The 25,000-nt window shown below is 37.6% G+C and overlaps 1 protein-coding gene across 1 annotated transcript; it reads right to left on the bottom strand.

The window, feature by feature from the left end:
- Positions 1-13,760: 13,760 nt before the first annotated feature.
- nr2f1b (nuclear receptor subfamily 2, group F, member 1b) lies at positions 13,761-21,399 on the bottom strand. The gene is made up of 3 exons (XM_056466886.1): positions 20,791-21,399; positions 19,000-19,527; positions 13,761-14,624 (listed from the first exon to the last, which is right to left on the bottom strand). The coding sequence occupies exons 1-3, from the start codon at positions 21,170-21,172 to the stop codon at positions 14,350-14,352; spliced, it is 1,185 nt and encodes a 394-aa protein (XP_056322861.1). The 5' UTR covers positions 21,173-21,399; the 3' UTR covers positions 13,761-14,349.
- Between the last annotated feature and the right edge of the window lie 3,601 nt (positions 21,400-25,000).

Raw genomic sequence — 25,000 nt, 5'->3', positions numbered from 1 at the left:
TGTGTGTGTGTGTGTGTGTGTGTGCGTGTATGTGTGGGAGCATGTATATACACCTGTGCATTATATTTCTGTGTGTGCATCTGTGTGTGTGTGCATCTGTGTGTATTTTTAGGTGGTAGATATATCTTATAAGGCAAAAATTGTATATATATATATATATATATATATATCGTGGCGCGGTGGCGCAGTAGGTAGTGCTGTCGCCTCACAGCAAGAAGGTCGCTGGTTCGAGCCTCGGCTGGGGTCAGTTGGCGTTTCTGTGTGAAGTTTGCATGTTCTCCCTTTATTCATCAGGGGTCGCCACAGCGGAATGAACCGCCAACTTATCCAGCATATCCATATTCATGCACTCCAGTACTGGGAAACACCCATACACACTCATTCACACACATACAGCTAACTCAGTTCCCCTGTAGCGCATGTGTTTGGACTGTGAGGGAAACCGGAGCATCCGGAGGAAACCCACACCAACACGGGGAGAACATGCAAACTCCACACAGAAACTTAGTACTGCATAAGCATCACAGGTGGTTTGTGGAGACCCTCACTGGAGCCTGATTGACTGTGATGGTTTGTGGATTGTTTGCTCCACAGGTCTTCCTCAGGCCGTCTGGAGCGGATTACAGCCGATGTTCTGTGCGCATTACGGGAAAATCCATGTTTACTTCATTAGCAGGATTACTATAGAGGGAGATCAGTGAACAGAGCCTCCCAACAACACTTATTGGCAGTAAATGCCAACATCGCACACCGCTGATCACACACAGTTAAAGCTTCACTGGGTGAACTGGGATTCTGCTGTTGGTGAGCTGCTCATCTGAGGTCACCACTGGATGATCTCACACATACACCATCAAAACAAACACATATGAGGTTGCTTATATTGGATGAAATAGAGCATTTATTATTCTATGGATGGAAATCATTTGGATTAATAAGGTCATTATGTTTTGGTTTTAAGCTTAACTAGCAAAAGAATGTATGACATCATCTTTCAGGAAGTGACATCACTTTGGTGGCAAATAAACAGCATTAGTACCAGAGGGTTTCATTAATTCTATGCATTTAATGTAAAAACTATATTTAAAAAATAATAATAAATTAAATAAATAAATAAATAAAATACATTTAGTATTGTATTTATTTGCATACTGTCCTCAATTCTTTTTATATTATACACAAATGAATGTCGCAGCACTATGGCAATTTCCATATAGTCAAATATGCTGACAACTGTTTTTTTTATCCTTGTTAACAAATACAGATCGTAATAATGACAGCGATAATCATATTGAGTTTTTTTATGTGGTGCAAAGAAGCTGAACTACAAGTGAACATCACAAAAACGAAAGAGATGCTAATTGGTTTGAGAAAAAACATGCCTTAGAGGTGAAACCAGTGTATTTTAACAGAAAAGCTGAAAGGGTACAGGAATAGATGTATCTTGGTACAATATCTGATACCACATTAAAGTTCCAGCAGAACTCAGAAGCTGTTGCTAAACAAAGGTGCATCAGAGAATGTCTGTTCGTAGAAAACTGAACTCTTTCTGTGCAGAAATAAATATACTTTTTATACCACCTATATCGAGAGCATATTACGAGTTCAGTCGTACAAAATTGTACGATTTTAAAAAGGAGGCGTGGCACCTAACCCCACCCCTAAACCCAACCGTTATTGGGGGATGAGCAAATCGTACGAAATTGTATGAATTAGATCGTACGAATTCATACGAATTAACCTGCCTGATCTCATGAGAAAACGTAAGTATTTTACGTTTTGACAGTTTAGTGGCTAATTCGTACGAATTCAGTCGTACGAAATGGTACGATTTTAAAAAGGAGGCGTGGCACCTAACCCCGCCCCTAAACCCAACCGTCATTGGAGGATGAGCAAATCGTACTAAATTGTACGAATTAGACCATACGAATTCATACGAATTAGCCACTAAAAAAAAGTTACGAATTGCGTTGAGATTGTGTTGGAATTAACCACTTCAAGAGTTCACACTTAGCTGATGATCCATCAAAAGCTTGTTTGGCATGCTGTCCCGGAAGAGAGCCCCGAGCTCAAGGGATCTTCGAGCCCGGGGCTTCCTCCCGTTTGCAGAGCGAGAGGGGAGCCTGAGCTCGGTGGATCTCAGAACTCCCCGTCTGCAGTAGCTAAGGGAACATGTGAGGAAAAAAGGGGGCTAGACAAATGCTTGATTGTTATGCATGATGTATATCTTTGGGAAAACCCACGCGGACATGGGGAGAATATACGAACTCCTCACAGAAACACCTACCGACCTGGCAGGACCAGGGCTGGCAGTGTTCTTGCTGTGGGTCTAACAGTGCTAACCACTGGGCCTCCGTGCCGCCCGATCTATAGTGAAGGAGGAGAATGTGGAGGAAGGGGGGTTTCTTCCAAACGAAGATAAAGTGGACTGAAGACTGTGGTTATTTATAGTAGCTTACGGCTCATATGATTGGATGATACTGATTAGCTTAATACGAGACCGGCTGTGATAAATCATAAGCACGTGATCCTCTCGAAATTAGTTTATAAATAAACCTCACTAAATCAAAAAGTTACGAATTGATGTGAGATTGTTTGGCTTTTGCTTTTTATGCTGGTTCTCCTCACTTTCCATTAGAGACGAAAATCGCCTTCAAAACTTAGTCAAGACGTGCTCCAAGATTATTGGTTTCCCTCTGCGGAGTCTAGCAGAGTTATATGAACAGCAAATGCTAAGGTAAACTCAAAGTGTGTTCCTGAGGGACTAAGGCTTTACAACCTTACATTTTAGCAAGTTTTAAATTTAAATGTTTAACATGTGGCGCAGTAGATAGTGCTGTCGCCTCACAGCAAGAAGGCCGCTGGTTCGAGCCTCGGCTAGGTCAGTTTCTGTGTGGAGTTTGCATGTTCTCCCGGCGTTCGCGTGGGTTTCCTCCGGGTGCTCCGGTTTCCCCCACAAGTCCAAAGACATGCGGTACAGGTGAATTGGGTAGGCTAAATTGTCCGTAGTATATGTGTGTGAATAAGTGTGTATGTGTTTCCCAGTGATGGGTTGCAGCTGGAAGGGCATCCGCTGCATAAAACAAATGCTGGATAAGTTGGCGGTTCATTCCGCTGTGGCGACCCCAGATTAATAAAGGGACTAAGCTGAAAGGAAAATGAATGATGTTTAATATATTGGTCTTTCCTATGTTTTATACTATTTATGAAGTTATTATGAAGCATGCTGGGTTGTGTTTTTTAATACTGTTTGGAAGTGATTTGTCTCTTTATGTGTTTGTTGTATCATGGAATGCTACTACCCTGATCCAATTGCCCCTGGTGGGATTAATATAGTTGTTAAACTTTTATTCATTCATTTTCTGCCGCTTTTCCGGGGCCGGGTCGAGGGGGCAGCAGTCTTAGGTGAGAACCCCAGACTTCCCTCTCCCCAGACACTTCCTCCAGCTCCTCCGGGGGGATCCAGAGGCATTCCCAGGCCAGCCGAGAGACATAGTCCCTCCAGTGTGTCCTGGGTCTTCCTCGAGGCCTCCTCCCGGTGGGACATGCCTGGAACACCTTCCTAGGTAGGCGTTCAGGAGGCATCTGAAACAGATGCCTGAGCCACCTCAGCTGACTTCTCTCGATGTGGAGGAGCAGCGGCTCTACTCCGAGCTCCTCCCGGGTGTCAGAGCTCCTCACTCTATCCATAAGAGTGTGCCCTGCCACCCTTCGAAGGAATCTCATTTCAGCTGCTTGTATCTGAGATCTTGTCCTTTCGTCATGACCCAAAGCTCATGATCATAGGTGAGAGTAGGAATGTAAATTGACCGGTAAATCGAGAGCTTTGCCTTTCGGCTCAGCTCCTTCTTCATCACAATGGACCGGTACATCGACAGCATTACTGCTGTCGCTGCACCAATCCGCCTGTCAATCACACGTTCTATCTTTCCCTCACTCGTGAACAAAACCCTGAGATACTTATACTCCTCCACCTGGGGACAGTAAGGTCTGACTCTGCTAAGACAAAAGTCTGGTCACTGAACCTTCAATAATGTCCAGTATAGAATATGTGGTCATGCTGCAGTGGAAACAGAATGAATATTGTGTCTGACTCCATCATGAGCTTGGAGGACTGCATCCATACATCTCTGCAATGACTCAAATCACTGATTACCTCAGACATGCTCAATAATGTTCATGTCTGGTGACCGGGCTGGCCAATCCTGGAGTAGCTTGACCTTCTTTGCTTTCAGGAGCTTTGATGTGGAGGCTGAAGTATGAGAAGGAGCGCTATCCTGCTGGAGAATTGTCCCTCTCCTGTGGTTTGTAATGTAATGGGCAGCACAAATGTCTTGATACCTCAGGCTGTTGATGTTGATCATCCACTCTGCAGATCTCTCGCACGCCCCCATACTGAATGGAAACCCAAACCATGATTTCTCCTTCACCGAACTTGACTGATTTCTGTGAGAATCTTGGCTCCATGTGGGTTCCAGCAGGTCTTCTGTAGTGTTTGATTGGGATGCAGTTCCACAGATGATTCAGCAGAAAAATTCACCTTCTAACACTTTTACAAATGATCAACTAGAGTTCAGGTTATTATGTGTTGCTCTTACAACTGAGATTGACAACAAGTCTTATGTCAGGTAGTATATAACTATGACATTACAAGTCTTTAATGTCACTTACGATAAATTTAATGCATCCTAAGGAATTAAAATCTCCATCAGATTCACAAATCATACATGCTGCATACAATAACTCAATTAATCTTCACATCCAGGAATTGAACTGGGTGTATGAGTTATTCTCACAGGTCAATTGGCTGTGAATCTAATCTAGCATCTTACTAGGGACTTCAAATCCACTTACAACATAGTACCTGGATTCTGCAAGTGAGCTAATTAAGCCAGCCAATGAATACAATAGAGACTGCGTTAAAGTCTTAAACCAGGCTTTGAAGTTCCTTTAAATTTCCCCCACCAGAAATCCTATTGTCCATTAGCAGTATCCAGGATCCTATAGGTGACGTGTGCTGTTAGCTTTATTCATTTAGACAGCTCTCTCGTCTCCAGATTGCACCGTAAACCCCCATTCCTGGTATGTCTGCTCTATACTGTCTTCACAGGTTGATAATCCAGCTAAATCCAGTAAGACTTTAATGCTGCCCATGACAGGAAGGTCTTCAGGGCCTGCCCATATTTACATGCTCGCATGACCTTTAAAAACCCATTGACACCAAGAATAATCGCTATAATGACAACAATAAAGATGCTACAGTACCGTAAAATACAGTTGAAGTTTAATAAAACTATTATGGTAAACTACTGTATTTTGTTAATTTAATGTGTTATACATCAATGTTTGGAGCTTCCTATATTTACATTACTTGCTTGACTTTTAAAAACCCATTGACACCAATAATGATAGCTATAATGACAATAATAATGACGCTAAAGTCTGATTGTTCCTATTTTGGCACAATAAAGTCCTGTATTTAAGTTGAATGGCGCACTGAAAAAATATCTGTAAAATTTACAATTAAAACAAAAACTGGCAGTTGTGGTTGCCTGAATTGTACAGTTAAAATTCTGTTTTATTGTTAAAATTACTGTTAAAATAGTTGGTAATTTATGGTAAACTACTGTATTTTGTTAATGTGTTATACATCAATGTTTTGGGGCTTCCTATAGTTACATTACTTACGTGACTTTAAAAAACTCAGACACCAAGAACGATAGCTATATAATGACTGAATTTTACTTTTAAAATACAGTATAAACCTTAAAAAAGAAATGTACAATTTTTTATGGTAAACTACCGTATTTCATTAATTGATAGTTTTATACACCAATGTTTTGGGACTGCCCATATTTACATGCTCGCATGACCTTAAAAACCCATTGACACCAAGAATAATCGCTATAATGACAACAATAAAGATGCTGCAGTACTGTAAAATACAGTCGAAGTTTAATAAAACTATTATGGTAAACTACTGAATTTCATTAATTTAATGTGTTATACATCAATGTTTGGGGCTTCCTATATTTACATTACTTGCTCGACTTTTAAAAACCCATTGACACCAATAATGATAGCTATAATGACAATAATAATGACGCTAAAGTCAGAATGTGCCGACTTCAGTATAATAAAGTACTGTATTCAAGTTAATAATAATAAAATATATATATATATATATATATATATATATATATATATATAGTCACAATATTTTTATATATTGTACACCAATGTTTTGGGACTGCCCATATTTACATGCCCGCATGACCTTTAAAAACCCATTGACACCAAGAATAATCGCTATCATGACAACAATAAAGATGCTGCAGTGCCGTAAAATACAGTCGAAGTTTAATAAAACTATTATGGTAAACTACTGTATTTCATTAATTTAATGTGTTATACATCAATGTTTGGAGCTTCCTATATTTACATTACTTGCTTGACTTTTAAAAACCCATTGACACCAATAATGATAGCTATAATGACAATAATAATGACGCTTAAGTCAGAATGCGCCGACTTCAGTACAATAAAGTACTGTAAGTTGAATGGTGCACTAAAAAAATATGGAAAATTTACAATAACAAAAAACTGGCATCTGTAGTTGACTGAATTTTATTGTTAAAATACAGTATAAACCTTAAAAAAGAAATGTAAACATTTTTATGGTAAACTACTGTATTTCATTAATTGATAGTTTTATACACCAATGTTTTGTTTACATGCCCGACTTTAAAAAACCATTTAACTTTAAAAAACCCATTGACACCAAGAATAATCGCTTTAAATGACAATAATAAGGAAGTGATGGTGAAATGAAGCATTCTGAACCAGTGAAGCGCTCGACTCAATTGTATCGGAAAAAGGTTCGTTACTTGAAGCTTTCCAAATCAGAGCTCGACGAGGACCTCTGCTGGTTAAAGTGTGTTGCAAAAATGTCAAACGTTCACCACCGACCTACTCATTCATGTAGTAATACAACAATAGTAATATAAACAAATTACTCAATTACTGTAGTTTTTTACATATAAGGTATGTTACATTACATCACTGATGACTGTAGTAAAATCCAAGGTATTCAAAAGTATTTACTTTTATCATATTCTAACCGGTCCTACACCCACTCACTCGTTCCTAGCGGGGATCGAACTAGCGATTCCTGGATGGGAGGGGAATGCTCTAAGTACGAGGCTATGGTAAGGAAGCTTTTGAGCAGCACTTATCAGCTGGCCTCTGTTACACACTATACTACAATATGCAGTGGCCTTCTTTAAAAATTGTTGTAACTAATAGACTGATACCTTTTAGTAAGGTTCAGAAGCTTTGTACTATAAATTACTATTGCATTTTAGTTGAATTACTAGTGCGTGGGTCCGGTGCAGTGCTTTGAAACAGTAGAAATGTATGTAATCGACTCATAATATCTCGCTTTACACTTTACTAACCCACGAGAGTGTTTAAATCTTAGAATCAAAACTAAGCCGTCACGAGGGTATAGAGGAATTATTAACCTACGTCACACATGACATCACACGGGTTCCCGGTTGCGAAAAGAGACCGTTTTCAATAGCAAACATGTCGTGTTGTACGGTGGGATGCCAAATGCGAAAGTTCAAAAATAGAAAACTTAACTTTTACCGTGCGCCACGCTGCTTTAATGCCAATTGCGGATGTCTGGCTAAATAGGAGCTGAATGGAGTGAGGACCTAATTAAAAAAGCTGGACTCTGCAGTTCTCATGTTATATTAGGTAAGTTCCCGCTATGCTGAATCATATGCTGGTTTTTGATTGCAGCAATGATTTCAGCAAAAACAGTTCAATATGGAGAATTAAACTGCGGACACTGAATGCTCAGAATGAAATGTAAACATGTGCATTCACATACCCTGACATACAGGTGCAGGTGGCTGTCAGAATGCAGTTGTTTTGCTCGTTGATGATTACCCAGGCCTTGTACAGTTCTGTCTTGTCTTTGCCTAGGCAGGACCTCAGTTTTTATCACTACAAAGTTTTGAATCTGGTCATCATGGAGCTTTATTTCTGGCACATGACCACACAGAACTAAACTGTAGGCATCCAAAGACTTGTAGGCCTTTAACTTCTCTCTTGTTAAATCACTTGGAGCTTCAATGAGATTGGGGCTGGATGCTTGACCGTTTCATCTTATCCGATGTCCATTGGGAGGGTGCTCTTGCAAATGGACCTGTCAGACGAACGTCGCTCACTTTAACGTTAATTTTGCTGAATAAATGTGTTTATCACTGGGGGACATGCTGTTATAATACACTGAAAGCATTCTGTAAATAATATATATATATATATATATATATATATATATATATATATATATATATATATATATATATATATATATATATATATATATATAATATGTAATCAATATAACTTATTTCTAAGGCAACAACAAACTCTGTATCGCATCGGATGTCATTCCCTCGCTGTAAATGATAGCACTCCCGTTTTTTTTCTGCAACCTTGCTGCGCACGCATTCTGAATGTTTACAAACATGATAATTCATCTACAGGCGAGAATGAAGTTTCGGACGTCACTGATCACGTGATTATGGCAAAACGAATCAAGCTCCGGTACTGCTTCACTGCGAGATGTTTCATTTTTTGATACACGCTTCGAAGCCTCGGCGCACAATAATCACATCACTAAAATAAAGATGATAAAGTCTAAATGTGCGTATTTAGTACAGTAGAGTGCGTAAATCTGTATAATTTACTATACAAAAAACTATCAGCTGTGGTTACCTGAATTTTACTGTTAATTATACTTTACCTTATGGTCAGTGCAGTAAGAGACTGTATTATAACAAAGTCCCTTTAAGGCAAGTCATTTCACTCGGCGGCCATCTTTGAAACGCCTCTCGGGCAGTATGCTCGGGCATTCGGTTTGAATGGGAAACTTAAAATTCTCCAAAATTGCTTGCCAAGCTTACGATTAAATTTAATATTATGAAACAACAATATTAAGCAACAACTGTCTCGTTTCATTTCTAAACATCTGAGTCACACAAAATCTGCAGAAATTCACATCTGGTCCAAGCCCCTCCCCCGGAGAAATGTCAGTTCGTAGCGATCGCTGATTGGTTCTTGTACCAGAAGCGGGCTTTATTCGCCATATAGCGATCGCTGATTGGCTCTTGTACGAGAAAGCGTGGCTTCATTCATCATATTGACTGTTCCCCATTCAAAAGAATATCGTTGACACGTCTTGTGTATTCTATAAGCTGCGTCCGAAACCGCCTACTACTCAGTAGGTATTGCATTTGAATTTAAACGTACTACTCGGCCGTTAGAAAAGTACGTTCTACACAGTATGAACGTGAGAAGTATGAATGGAATTCGGACGTACTACATCTGCCATTTTGTCATGGTCATGTGACCTACCTGCTCAGTTGCGTTGCTTCACTCCCATTCATGAATTCTCTCGCGGGGCATCATGGGATAGCGCAGCGTGCATAGGATGCGCACTTCAGAATCTCGCCCGGAGGTCATCCGGGTACTTCTCGAACACTGATTTACGAATTATATGAATTCGAACATACTACTCGGCTAATACTGATTTTAGCGTACTGTATAGTATGGAAGAATGTGGTTTCGGACGCAGCCATCGTCTTTCATTATAAACTATAACATTTGTTTAGCACAAAAGTTTGTAACATACGAAATCGTAAACAAACGAAATCTTACCTATATGCAATGTTAAGCCTTTATGCTTTTCTTTCTCGTGACTACACCTGTACGCAGTGCAAACATCCAGCATATTCAGATTAGCTTTGGTCTTGACTAAGTGTGGTTGAATGACTTGTCCTGGGACAAAAATGGCGGCGCTATTGACGCATGCTCAGGGCCTGTATGCGATATCTAGTGTATATATCTATGCGGGGGATGATGCATAAAAATAAATCCCTGCCCCCTACTCAATATTCTGTTTCAAGAGAGTGTTGAGTGTAAGAAAGGCTCAATCCAAATGAAATGTATTATTATTATTATTATTATTACTAGTGCATCAATATACTGAAATAAAAGTGTAAGCAACTTCCGGTTCGAGCTTCCAACTTAAGCGTTGGTAAGGACTATAATCTAGTTATGTTATCAGTCTATGTGCAAACGGGCTTTCTGACCTTTAGCTGACAGCTAGCACGCTTTGTAAATAAAACATTAGCAGTCAGAAATAAGCTACCTCAGGACTGTTTTACTCTCAGTATCTTGTGTTTGCATTGCTGGACTAGCTTGTTTCCTCTACCCTTGATCCAGGCACGTTCTCTATGATGCTTCCAACATTTAAAAAACTCCTCGTGGCCATCTTGAATCCCCTGCGGACCAGCCTGTGCTTTATTCCGCGCTCTGGTTCGCGGGTCCCCAGGCACCGGAGGGGTCACGGCTAACCGGGCACGGTGTCAGAAATTCACAGGAGATGCCAAGAGTTCATGATCCACATATGAGGAGGGAGGAGATCCGCACATGAGGAGAGATCCGCGGGTCACGGGTTCACAGAAGGACGCAATAACTGGAGACTCTGGTTGTCAGAAACACGGAGGAACACACGCAGGTTTCAGCTCTACACCTGCGGAGACGCCGTTCTGTTGTCTTTATATAGTGGAGCTGATTAATTTGACAACACGCTGACAGCAATGATTTCATATAGGCCTAAAAACATACTGAGGTAAAGTTGATTTTATATTCGCACATTCGACAACTTGTGACACGGTCCCTATTGTTTACTATGCTACTTTGAATATTCTGCCTAAAGTATGACTTCAAAACAACATTAGCACTATTTAATTGACCTTGAATGTTGTACTTTGAAAGTCATTGGCTGCTAATGTGATTTCTATGTTTCTTTTTGTAATATGATTATGAAGGAGAAACTCTATGTGCGAATAATAAACCAACTTTACCTCAGCTTAACCTCCTTTATCTAGTAGGGCTGATTAATTTGACAACACACTGAACGCTGAGGGTTTTTTTTATATAAACGCCAACACTAACCTACTGTCTAGCAAATTATTTAAAGGATTCACTGTATGCTGGGTTTTGTTAACCCAACGTTGGGTCAAATATGGGTTGGGTTTTGTTTTGTTTTTTAATTATAGGCCTAATTAAATTAAGTCCATAACCGGTGCCAACAACCCAGCATTTTAGAGTCAGTCAACATACACAAAATTTTATTCAAATGCACAAATTTAATAACACTTTAAATAAACACTTTAATAATACACTTTAAAAACATTGTGTTAATTTTTTCAGTTCATTTTTATTTTTATTTATATATATTTATTTTTTGTTATCCCAACGAATAACAAACCCACACCTAACATTTGTTTTGATTGTAGTGAGAAAGGGCTCTTAAAAACTCCAACAGTGTTGTAATCAGATAAGAGACAATAGGAAACTTTAGATATCCCTTTCAGGTATTTTGAAAATACCTGAAAGAAAAAAAAGTCTAAAAAGAAAGGGTGTCCTGCAGTTGTGTCTATTGGCGTATAGTGCAGAGGTGGACTTAGTTTGGAGGCCCTACGCAATTCCAGGTGTGCATGGGGCCCTAGCATTAAGTCTCAAAACACTGCCTTTTTTTCTCTCTCTCTAGATTTGTTTTTATGTAAATAAACTGCATGCTAAAAATATATTTTAAGGGGAAGCTTTATTTTCTTAATGTAAAATTAAATACAGTACATTCACGAATATAAAAACAAGTCCACAAAGTAATCATATGTACAGTTAAATAGCCATTTTTGTGATTAAACTTTAATATTTGCATGTGCAGTAAGGGACGTTCCACTATTCATGGGGGTCCCCAGTTTAAAAAGAAGTAAAAGTAGACGGATTTAACAACATATGATAGAAAATTTATAAAAGAGCTATATGGTTATAGTGGCCCCCTAATTCCCTGGGGCCTTTGGCGGCTGCTTACCTCGCTTATTGGTTAAGTCCATCTCTGCGTATGTGTATTTGAATACAATAGTAATCATTAGACTCATATAAGCCTTATACTTAGAACAGCTACAGAGGTCAGGAATTAGTTTAAAGTTGATCGATGCATTGTAAGATAATCCTGATAGTCCGACGGTAATTTACTTATGAGCATGCATAATGATTAAGTTTTTCTAAAATAATCCAGAAATTTTTCATAAATTTCTCGTTTTTACTTTAATGCATTTTCGGATGTTTTTGTCATTCTTGTGGATTATTTAATTATGAAATAATTTGAAACAAATGCTCGAAGTAATGTGAGAAAAACAATTAAGTTTCAAACAAACAAAAGGTTGTCCGCGCACATGTTTTCTGAATTGTATTCGACTGTTATCAGAAACAAAAACGTACATCTTTGCAAACTGTAAATGAGACACGAACCAGTAATTTAAGATGTGCACAGACTGAAGAAAGGGCACAGACTTTAGAGTCAATTACAATTAATCTCGTTCATTTGTAGGCTGATCTGATTGATGTGATAAGATCACAGCGCTTTCCTGACACCAACACAGCTCACCTGCCCATCGACCTGTCAATTAAAATCTGCCCTTTTGTGTTTGATCAGATAAAATAATTCTGACATAACTGTTTATCTTTTTTTTCATAAGCAATAATGGAAACATGTCGATTTAGGCACATATTTAACAAATAAACAACATCAGCAGATATTTAATTTATTTATAGACCAACAAAAATGGCTTTTCGCCCTTTCTGCTTTTTAATCGACTCAAATATTCAAGATTTATAATTAGCAAATGCAATACCCAAAATATCTCACCGATTGTAGTGAGTTTTACATAATGTCAAGGTCTTATAAGGCATATGAAAAGATTTATCCGCTTTTTGTGATCGTATTGCGCATGAATTAAACGACTGCATCATTTTTTGTCTAAAGAAAATGTTCATGTAATTAATATTAATATTAGGATAGTATTTAATGAAACGTGACTCTTGTTTTAGTTGCAACTGTTTGCATTCAGTTCTTCAAAACATTTTAAAACAAAAAAAGTGAAAGCGCTTCACGAGAAAGACTTAATCTCAAAGTTATGAAATTTTTATTACAAAAAGAAGAAACAAATCACATTTACGCATGATTAATTGTTTAATCAAATGTTGCATCGTACATGAAATCCAACAGCTCCAAATAATCAACCTGCGGGATCGAAGTGGAAAATACTGTAAAGTATACACCAATATGCATAACATTAAGTGCTGTGTTGATTGTTTAGATCAGGAATATGTTGAGCAGGAAAATAAATACAGCAAAATAAATAATCGTTAAATCCATTGTCTCCGCTTGGGTTAAAAACAAAACTTCTGTATTTTTGTATAGGGGAAACTTTAATAATGGTGATTTGGTTCCCTCCGTTAAAACATAGGCTAACTAACTAAATTAAGACATTTTGATTTAAAACATTTTAAACGGATCATTACAATGCTGAAGAAATAAAGGTTATTTAAGACACAAATCATGATTGACTGTTAAAAGCAAGACAAAAAGAGCAAAGATGAATTCACATTGTCACATGTTATATAGTAAACGGCACTGTAAAAAAATCTGCAAATTAGCAGTTTTCCGTATTTTGTGTTTCATTTTATTATTTTTTTTTCCCCTTGTTTATTTATGCTTTTGAATTGGGATCTTGATATTACTTCCAACAATTTTTAACCTCGAATAGCTCAAAAGTGACTTGTGAACATCTTTATAGTCTGCAGTGCTATATTGTCTGGGTTGGTGTTGTATATTACGCTAAAAACCTTATAATAAACTGCCAGTAGCCTACATTTTATGTCATTTTACAGACTTATTTCTCTATGTATTACTTGTACATATTTTTCAAACTACTAAAATGTCAATAAAGTCACTTTGTTAAACGGTAGAGTTTAATTTTCAACATAAAAAATCCCAGCAAACCATTTTGTGTTTAACAGACGTCTAATAGACGGTGAAAATCTAAGAGACATCTAAGAATAGTCCAAAACTAGACTAGTCGTCAAATAGACAGATTAGACAGACTTTATATGTGAAGTGAATATTTCTGTTTATGTGATGACTAGTTTTGGCCTATTCTTGGACGTCTATTGGACGTCTGACAACCCAAATTTAGGCTACCTTTGTTTTACCCAGGACGACTATGTTTAGACGTATATTAGACATCTTTTAAAAACAAAAAAATGCTTGCTTGGAGAGCAGAGATCCAATTTGACCCCATATAATGCAATAAACACTTAAAATACGGAAACCGTAGATATTTTTTACAGTGTGGCGTTAAGAGAGACGCGTCGTCCTTGCCTGTTTACTTTTCTTTAGAGTCTGTAAATGCTGACCAAATGTTATTGAATAGGCATGTAGGGCCAGTTGAAACTACTCCCAGATAGCAGCATATCCCTGATGAGCGTCTCAATGGGTGTTTTTCCCACCAGCCGAACGAAGAAAAGCTGTTCAATGACGGAGGAGGAGACCATGCGGAGCGCCGGGAGCCGGAGCAGCAGTTTGCCGAAGCGGGTGGGCTGGTTCGGGTACTGACTCCGCACATACTCCTCCAGGGCACACTGAGATTTCTCCTGGAGACCCTCAATATGCGGGACGTCTGAAAGGCCGCATGCATCTGTGTGCAGATAATACGAGAAGAAAGCAGTTTGTCGAGATGTGGTGCAGGTTTTTAGGAGTTTAAATAAAAGCGAGAATCTAATTATGTGGGGCGTCTGAAAGGCCGCATGCAACTGTATGCATAAATAACAGGATATATGATGAAGTTTGTCTAGATGTGGTGCAGGTTTTCAAGAGTTAAAGTCAGAATCTATTTTGCATGTCATTTTTTTACAAGAATGTCAAAATATTGAAGATTATGTGGATATATAGAGATATGTTGTATTGATTTTGTTAAAAATTGAGAAGTAATATTTACAAAATGGCTTAAGTAAAATGTATTTTTGTTAATGTTGAAATAAAGCTGATTTTAAAAATCACAAATCTGTGTGCAAATGAAGAAGCAGCACCGTAATTGTCATCTAAAAAGACCCGCTTTCACCAAACCTCTAAAATAAAGCAGCTACATTTAATTTCAAGTCTGTTTTGCGTGAAGAAACAAGCTTATCTTCATCACAAAGTATGTGAATCTGTCATCAGTGGCCAACACTCATTTTTGACTATAAGGTTGTATTGTAATGCTAATACGGTTGTCTTTATAAATACACCTTCTGCACTGCGTCGGGTAAAAACAGACCCTACTTTACTCTGAAGCTAAATCTGTTTTGCATGAAGAAGCAAGCTCATCTTCTTCACAAACTCTGTGAATGTGCAGGTTTTCCCTCATTAGTGTTTTCTCAGTGGACAACACTCGTTTCTGTCTACGTTAGAGGGTGTGTTTTTTAATGCTAAAAGTACACTGTAAGAAATGCTGGGTACCATACAATCGATTTGTGTTGGGACGACGTGAGGGAATTAAGTTAACTCATTCGTTTAAACAAATTTAAGTGGATTAAAAATGAAACAACAATGAAAAAAAAAAATCAAGAAATGTGTTGTTTCAAGTCCATTGAAAAAAATGATGCCTGCAAAATTAATGCAAACAATTTAAATGTGTTGAATTTAAAAAACATCTTAAATTTAGTGATGTTCAATTTGTTTGCTTAAATTCAGCCCATGTAAATTGATAACAACCGCTTAACTGAAAAACAAATGCAGTAAATCCAACTTCGAAATATAGTGTACTGTAGTCTGAAGATGAACAGACAGCATTGATTGTACAGTATTCATAAAAGTGAAAACAGCAGGTTCTTATTGTGCGTGTGAAATGTGTGGCAGTTTTTGTGGTGTAAAAATGGTTGTATTGTTGGGTCAAAATTGATCTGAATTCAACAGGAGGGTTAAACTTGCACAATTAAAATGTCTATGCACAAACCTCTAGTGACTGTGTAATATTTTAGGTAAGAAACATTAACTCGGGTAATAATATTTGAAGCATTTGAAATGTATTTTCTTAAAAAAAAAACAGTATCATTAATTTGAATTATTTAAAACATAGACCTATTTCCATTTGCATTAATTAGCCTTGATAATCGAATTTATACCTTGTGCATTAATTTCCAATTAGGCTAATTATGATGAGATGGAAGACAGCCGTATGGACACTGTGAATTGACCAAACGAATTAAGGTCTGGATGCTGAGTTATATCAGCAGTTATATAACTAACGAGAATTCATTAAAACGCACAACACTCCATTTCCATATGCAGAATAGCCTGTAATGTTTTAAAATCTTTTTTACTCTCTGTAATCACACTTGCGAGACAGGTTAGAAAGTTTGACAACGCCGTGGGACTTTTATTTTATTTTTAAGATATAATCCAGCATTTACTCAGAAAAATGGCGCTGCTAGCAAACGTCAGTTAGCTTGTAATATTTAAAACGACCCCAAATTATTTAGAGATATATTTAGGTGTGATTTATATTACAATTAAACGTACAACTTTTTAAAGGTAAAACTATACAGCTCATTTATCTTATGATCCAGTTTAAACAAAGCATTAAAGAGCCTGTTGTAATGGATACCACCTCAACTACGTTAGCATACCTCATAAAAAACTTTGAATCTACCTTTGGTTACTTAAATGTTGTTTGGAAAACTAATAATTTATCAAAATATATTAGAAGCATCCTTTTAATTGTTCAAGTTTTGATCATTAATTCGCCTAAATAAATTAGCCTTGATTTTTAACGGTAACCTAAAAGTTTAACATGTAAAACTAAAACACAATGATTAAACTAACAGACTGTACACTTATCAAGCAACTTAATTTAATGATTCTGTTTATTTTTATATAGGCTAAGGCCTGATTTTGTTTATTTTTATATAGGCCTATGAGTTATTAGCCTATTAGCTGAAGACGCCTTTTTACAAGATTAACCTGAAGCCATGCATATGAAAAACCCTACACATATTTAATCTGTAGTGCACAGATGGTACTTGACAGATTATTGGTTCATTGTTTGAAACAAACATTGCGGAACAAATAGGATCATTTTAACCACATTGTTTTTGTCTGAAGAGTGGGCGCGGCTACTTTTAATGTGCGAGACTTCCGGTCTCATCCACTTCCATTCATTTTTATGCTCGTTAACGTGATGTATTAACTTGTATTATCGTAATTATAAATGCAATGTTTTGTATCGTAAATAGTTTAGGCAGTGTACTGTAATTTGTTATTTCTAATTATTATACAATTAAGCAGCTAATCAATCGGAAGTCTAGCACATTTACTGATTTCCTGTCATAAAACAAACAGGTGGATATTAACTGCAGGATAGCTTGTAAAAGTTCACCAAAAAGTCTCCGTCACAGTTGAATCACCTTTGACTTCTCACCAAGTTTAAGTTTAACAGATGTCTAATACACGTCTCAATACGGCTAAGCTAAAACAAGGCTGATAAATATAAATAAATCGAATAAATGTTTAAGCATATCTTAAAACTATTAATCAAAAACACAGATCTGACAGAAATCCTGTGTATAGTCATTCTTTCGTTTATTTAATGACTAGTCTAGTTTTGGACTATTCTTAGACGTTTATTAGATCTTGACTGACAGCACAAATTTAGCCTTGCTTAAGCCAAGTTGTCTATGTTTGGATGTCTATAAGACTACTTTTAAACACACACACACACACACAAACCTTCTGATTGTGTTGAACAAAAGAAAATATATTACAGAATTTTGGAAGCCTCTGACCAATGATAACACATAAAAGAAAATCAAACACTAGAAGTCAATTGGTAAGAGCAGGGGTGCCAAAACTTGGTCCTGGAGGGTCGATGTCCTACAGCAGGGGTGTCCGAACACAGTCCTAGAGGGCCGGTGTCCTGCATAGTTTAGCTCCAACTTGCTTCAACACACCTCCCTGGAAGTTTCTAGTACGTTGAAAGCAATGATTGAAAGTGCTTGATTAGCTAGTTCAGGTGTGTATAATATGGTTTGGAAGTAAAACATGCAGGACACCGGCCCTCCAGGACTGTGTTCGGACACCCCTGTCCTATAGAATTTAATTCAACCCCTGGGTGTCATACAGAGTTTAGTTCCAACCCCAGTTGGACACACCTGAACCAGTTATACTCAAGCTGTAGAAACTTCCAAGAAGGTGTGTTGAAGGAAGATGGAGCTAAACATTGGGGTAATGTTGATTCTATATTCACACATTCTCCTTAATAATCATGACCGTTCAAAAATGAACGAATGTGTGAATAAAACTAACTTTTATTAAGGTAAAATTGGTTTTACATGTACACATTTATTCAGTTTTGAACAGTGACACAGTCCCTGTATCAAACTATTTTGAATATTCTGTCTGAATTTGCATGTAAGTATGACTTTAAAACATTAGCACTATTTAATTGACTCAATAATAGTGTACTTTAGTCATTGGCTGCTAACATTGTTTCTCTGTTTAGAATTTTCCAAATACTGATTATTCTGATATATAATTATAAAGAAAATGTACTAATGTGAGAATATAAAACCAACTTTACCCTAATAAGCCAAACTCTGCAGGACACCCCTTTGGGCAGCCCTCGGTTAGAAGCTTCCAACATTACTCAAAACATCTTCTTTTGCTTCAACAGAAAAAAGAAAATTAAGCCAATTTTGGAAAAAGTCAAAGGTCAGGGTGCGTATAGTCTACTCTAAATAATAACAGAAGTTAAATTTGAGTGAACTATATCCCATGTTAGAGGCTCCCAACATTATTCAAAATATCTTCTTTGTGTTCAACAGAATAAAGAAACTCAAACCGGTTACAAACAAGTCAATGGTGCATATATATATATATATATATATATATATATATATATATATATATATATATATATATATATATATATATATATATATATATATATATATATATATATACTATAGTCTACTCAAAATGAAAGCATTTTACATTTGAGTGTACGACCCCCAAAATCGTAAACAGCTCGGGCCTACCTGAGGTGAACAGCACTATGGCTTTGGCACAGCTGTATTCGGCAGAGTCCACCTGCAGGGCCTTCAGTTTCTCCACCTGCTCCTGGAAGAAGCGAATATGATCCATGAAGGCCACGACTCGGTCCGCGGACATCGGCGACGCGTGCAGGCCAGCGGCGGCCAGCAGAGGAGCCACGTGCAGCGGCATGGAGCTCTGCGCGGCGTTCAGGACAAACAACTCGCTCCAGGTGAGTCTGAGCAGAGACACTTGATCCGTGATTTGCAAATCGGGGAAGAAAGGGATGTTCCTGGCCCACTCCACCGCGCTGAACAGCAGACGGGCCGCCAGCTCGCAGATGTTCTCTATGCCCATGATGTTGCCGGACTGCATGCACTGGTTGCCGTATCTAGAGGCTGGATAGGGCTCGGCCCGGAGGAGAAGCGATATGTATCCGGATAAATAGCACTGGCCGTTCAGGTGATCTCCGTTGGTCAGCGCGTAATGGCTCGGGTTCGGCTGGTTCGGCGGCATTCTGCCTCGCTGAACCGCTATCAGAACACAGAGAGATGGAGAAGAAATGTGCATATATACAAACAATATTTAAAAAAACTAGCCTATCTATCTATCTATCTATCTATCTATCTATCTATCTATCTATCTATCTATCTATCTATCTATCTATCTATCTATCTGCATTAATTGCAAGCTTCTAAAAACAAAGACGAAAGAATGCATTTTTACGCAAAGTCTGTTATTAAATATTGAAAGAAATGTGCAAACAGACAACATTTAGTTTGATCTGCATATGCAACACAATCTCCGGTATTATCTGGTTCTACCATAGACTGTAAAATGTAGGGTTCTACCCATTAAATGCAAGTGTAGTATGTTGCATATGAAAACAAGACTGAAAGGAAGTGCATTCTAATGCTCTCTTAACTTTTTATGCATTATTTTTACATAGTGAATTATTATTAAAAGTTAAAAAGGTGGTAAAAATAAATGTGCCAATAACAATCTTATATCTAATCTCTGTCGTATCTGCTAAAACACTCCGTTACACATTATCTGCAAGTGTAAGATTGGTTGAACATGATAAGATTACATAAAAACAACGCTGTCAATGTTTTATGCAGTTTTAAAATCTTTAATACACAATCAATTATCATTTTCTATTCAGTCTGAGTAGTCTACATAAGCTGTTATACTAACAATGTTGCATTTTAACATTCTGAATTAATGTTTTTATACAAGCATACATATATTGAATTGCTTTAAGGCTTGAGCTTCAAAATTGTATATAAACTAAAACAATTGTGGTATAAGATGCGTCCCGCGTGAAAAATAATAGTAATTTACTACAGTAAAGTGAATTATACTGTATGCATTATACCATTTACAACACTTAATAATGAATGCTACAGCATACAGTAGAATTGAGTATAGTCAACTGTTTTTAATAAATACTGTGATATTAGTTTTATTGGTAGTACAATATACTCAATATTTATAGAACACTACAGTATTGTGTTATTTGTTTATTCTTGTTAACATTGCAACAATAGAACTATCAAACCAGATTAATTCAAGCAGCTTACCATAGTATGATTAAAAAAACCTACAAATAACTATACTTTTTAAGTTTATATGTTAAAAATAAATTATTATTGATAATTATTAATTGTTAAATAACTTTTGTGAATATTGATTGATATTTATTCACTTATTTTTATTTATTTCTACCATTTTATCAGTAATCATCGCTTATTATTGCATAAATGCAGGTTTTTCCCCGCACAAGATGTACTCACCTTCGCGTCTCATGCCTACTTTCAGGCACTTCTTCAGGCGGCAGTACTGGCACTGGTTCCGGTGGTGCTGATCCACCGGGCAGCTTCTGTTGGCGCGGCACGTGTACGATAAATTCCGCCGAACACTCCGCTTGAAGAAACTTTTGCATCCCTCACAGGTGAACTGTCCGTAGTGCTTCCCGCTGGATTTATCCCCGCACACCACACACTCGATGTGCTGCTGGTTTTGCGCTGCGATCTGCGCTTTTTCCTCCGCGGAGTTCGGCGAGTGCGCGGCGGAGCTCAGCCGGTGCTGGAGGTGCTCTCTCCCGGCTGCGCTCTGATCATCCACCGCTGCCAGCTCCTCCTGCGGATCTCTCCACACGCTCACCACCATAGCCATAGCTGGAATCGTTTACGCGTTTTTTCCCCAGAACTAACCAAGAAAGCCGGTTTCATCCACGCATTTCCAAAAACACGCGATTTAAGCAACTCCGTGCGTAAAAGGGACTATCGGAAACCCCAGATGAATCAGATCCGATGGGAGCACAGATACCGCGTTGTCGGCATGATTGACATGAGCATGAATGGAGGATTTCTGACTATACCAGCCTTATTTGGAGGATCCGTGACAACTCAACTCTTTTTGGCATGATGGAGATGTACATGACCACACTTTTACTCTGTGTTCTTCTCACGCGCGCGCCTCTCTGGTGGTCTTTTGAATGGTGTGTGTGTTATAATGGAGCCCATCAGGTATTAAAGCGCAGAAGTGGGCGGCTCCTTTAAACTAGAAAGCTCCGTTTGATTGGTCATTTAGCTCACTTATCCTTCTGGACGCAGTTCCAGAGATTTGTTTTGTGAACACACACCAGACCTTCATGCTTTTGTATTTTTTCTCTTCGGATTGGATGAATGTGATTGAAGGTTTGGTTGTGCTTTTATATCTGCACTATTGCTTTTGTGTTTGATTGGTTCCGCTCGCCATCCAATCTCGATCAGCATAGATCAATTATTGCAAGCAGAGCAGATTTAATCTGATGATGAGCACACACGTGTGGGAATATACACCGCCGCCTAGTGGAGAAAGAAATCAATTAGTGTATTTATTTTAATACTGAATAATGCACTTTAGGCGGCACGGTGGCTCAGTGGTTAGCACTGTGGACTTACAGCAAGAAGGTCGCTGGTTCAAGTTGTAGCATCTCTGTGTGGAGTTTGCATGTTCTCCCCGTGTTGTTGTGGGTTTCCTCCGGGTGCTCCGGTTTTCCCCACAGTGCAAATACATGCGCTATAGGGGAACTGATGAACTAAATTGCCCGTAGTGTATGAGTGTGTGTAAATGTGAGAGTGTGTATGGGTGTTTCTCAGTACTGGGTTGCTGCAGGTAGGGCATCCGCTGTGTAAAACATATGCTGATGAATAAACGGACTAAACCAAAGGAAAATGAATGAATAATGCACTCTAAAAAATGCTGTTATTGTAACCTAAATTTGGGTTATGTGGATAACCCAACCTTTAGTTTAAAAGTGTCATTTAAATTTAATTGAAAAATGAACAAAACGTTGTGTTTGTCCCTATTTGACCCAACACTTGGTTATGACAACCCAGCAATTTTTAGAGTGTATTTTTATATACAAATAATATATAAAAATAAATATGATATCTGTAAAGTTCGCCGGCCACTTTATTAGGTACACTTTACTAGTACCAGGTTGAACCTCCTTTTGTCTTCAGAACTGCCTTAATCCTTTAGATTCAACAAGGTACTGGAAATATTCCTCAGAGATTTTGCTCCATATTGACATGATAGCATCACACAGCTGCTGCAGATTTGTCGGCTGCACATCCATGATGCCAATCTGTCATTCCACCACATCCCAAAGGTGCTCTATTGGATTGAGAGCTGGTGACTGTGGAGGCCATTTGAGTACAGTGAACTCATTGTCATGTTCACGATTGGTGCTTTATGACATGGTGTGTTATCCTGCTAGAAGTAGCCATCAGAAGATGGAGACACTGTGCTCATAAAGGGATGGACATGGTCAGCAACAATACCCAGGTAGGCTGTGGTGTTGACACAATGCTCAGTTGGTACTAATGGACCCAAAACGTGCCAAGAAAATCTCCCCCACACCATTACACCACCGTTAACGAGCACTTGAACAGGTGTACCTAATAAAGTGGCCGGTGAGTGTATATTTACATTTATTATTAATAAAAATATTTATTAATTCATTTTCTTTTCAGCTTACTCCCTTTATTAATCAAGAATCACCACAGTTGAATGAACTGCCAACTTATCCAGCATATGTTTTACGCAGTCACTGGGAAACACCCATACACACTCAATCACACACATACACTACGGCCAATTTAGCTCATCCAATTCACCTGTACCGCATGTGTTTGGACTTGTGGGGGAAACCAGAGCACCCGGAGGAAACCCACACGAGCACAGGGAGAACATGCAAACTCCACACAGAAATGCCAACTGATCCAGCCGAGGCTTGAACCAGCAACCTTCTTGCTGTGGGGCGATTGTGCTACCCACTGCACCACCGTGTCACCCATTTATAAATGTACATTTAGACATAAAATACATATTTATTTCTACTACAAATAATATATGAAAAGTTTGTTTTATATTTGTATTTAGATATACATGCGGTTCATTCTGCTGTGGTGACCCCTGATGAATAAAGGGACTAAGCCGAAAAGAAAATGAATGAATAAATTAAATAATACACATCCATAGTAATACTACTGACATCAATACATATAATAATAATAATAATAATATGTATTAATAATGCATAATAATACAACTAGTATTTACAGAAACAGGTATGGTTGTTAGTATACCAGCGATTGCACTTCCAGCAGCAACTCTGCTTCTCATGCATAATTCAGTGAGTTCAAGGGTCAGAGTTTTGCTTTAAGATTTTTTTTTTGTTGCTCAAACTCGAGTCTCGGGATGGAGCGTGGTCACGTGGCTACAGGAGCATGTTTGTGAACAGGTTGCAGCAGCCGCAGGTTAAAGGGTCAAAGCGATACAATGAGCAAAGACAAGGACAGAGCCCGGGGTCAGAGGTCAAGAGAAAGGTCACTACTCTCAAAACAATGTGCTAGAATGATATTTAGGCATATTTATTTGACTAATTTGACTTCATCTACACAGATGTCAAATGTTTTGAGTTGTTGTAATGCCTTCAGTCATTGATATTTTTATTTGCTCTGTTATTAATTACATTTCACAAGGTGCTGCAAAAGTGCTTGAGAGTCAGTGAAAATGTTTGGAGAAAAATGTGAAATGATAAAAAATGAATACTAATAAATAATGTAAATAATAACATTTTAAAACATGTAAAAATTGTTTATTATGATAAATAAACAAACATTAGCACACACACACACACACACACAAAACACTGGGTTGTTATAATACTTTTCAATTAAATTAAAATTCAACCTTTTAATCCAAACAAAGACTTACAACAACTCGGCATTTTAAGAGTATCTAGTTAAACAATGGATTTATAAACGTAATAATCATACAACAATAAATACAAAAATAAGATTGAAATAAATTCCCAAATTGCACACAACAACTATACGAGTATAAACAAATCCATCTGCTGTGGTGATTTTACAGTTGCTATGGTAACAATAACTATAATATAAACAAATTAATCTGCCGTGGTGATTCTATAGTTGCTATGGTAACACAACTGCTATACTAATATAAACAATAAATATGCTGTGGTGATTCTACAGTTGCTATGGAAACAACAACAATAGTAATATAAACAAGTTAAATCTATTGTGGTGATTCTTTAGTTGCCATGGTAACACAACAACTATAATAATATAAACAATAAATATGCTGTGGTGATTCTACAGTTGCTATGGAAACAACAACTATACTAATATAAACAAATTAATCTGTTGTGGTGATTCTACAGTTGCTATGGTAACACAACAACTATAATATAAACAAATTAACCTTTTGTGGTGATTCTACAGTTGCTATGGTAACACAACAACTATACTAATATAAACAAATTAATCTGTTGTGGTGATTCTGTAGTTGCTATGGTAACACAACAACTATAGGAATATAAACAAATTAATCTTCTGTGGTGATTCTACAGTTGCTATGGTAACACAACAACTATAGGAATATAAACAAATTAATATGTTGTGGTGATTCTACAGTTGCTATGGTAAC

This window comes from Danio aesculapii, chromosome 10 (genome assembly GCF_903798145.1).
Source record: "Danio aesculapii chromosome 10, fDanAes4.1, whole genome shotgun sequence".
Classification (NCBI taxonomy): domain Eukaryota; kingdom Metazoa; phylum Chordata; class Actinopteri; order Cypriniformes; family Danionidae; genus Danio; species Danio aesculapii.
Note: the sequence above shows the minus strand (reverse complement) of the source record. Positions and strands in the feature narration are given on the sequence as shown.

Excerpts from the sequence above, each read along its gene's own strand:
- nr2f1b (XM_056466886.1), bottom strand. The coding sequence starts at position 21,172 with ATGGCTATGGTGGTGAGCGTGTGGAGAGATCCGCAGGAGGAGCTGGCA. Across the intron at positions 19,528-20,790 it reads AGTAGGCATGAGACGCGAAG|CGGTTCAGCGAGGCAGAATG; the intron begins GTGAGTACATCT and ends GTGTTCTGATAG. Across the intron at positions 14,625-18,999 it reads CATAGTGCTGTTCACCTCAG|ATGCATGCGGCCTTTCAGAC; the intron begins GTAGGCCCGAGC and ends ATCTGCACACAG.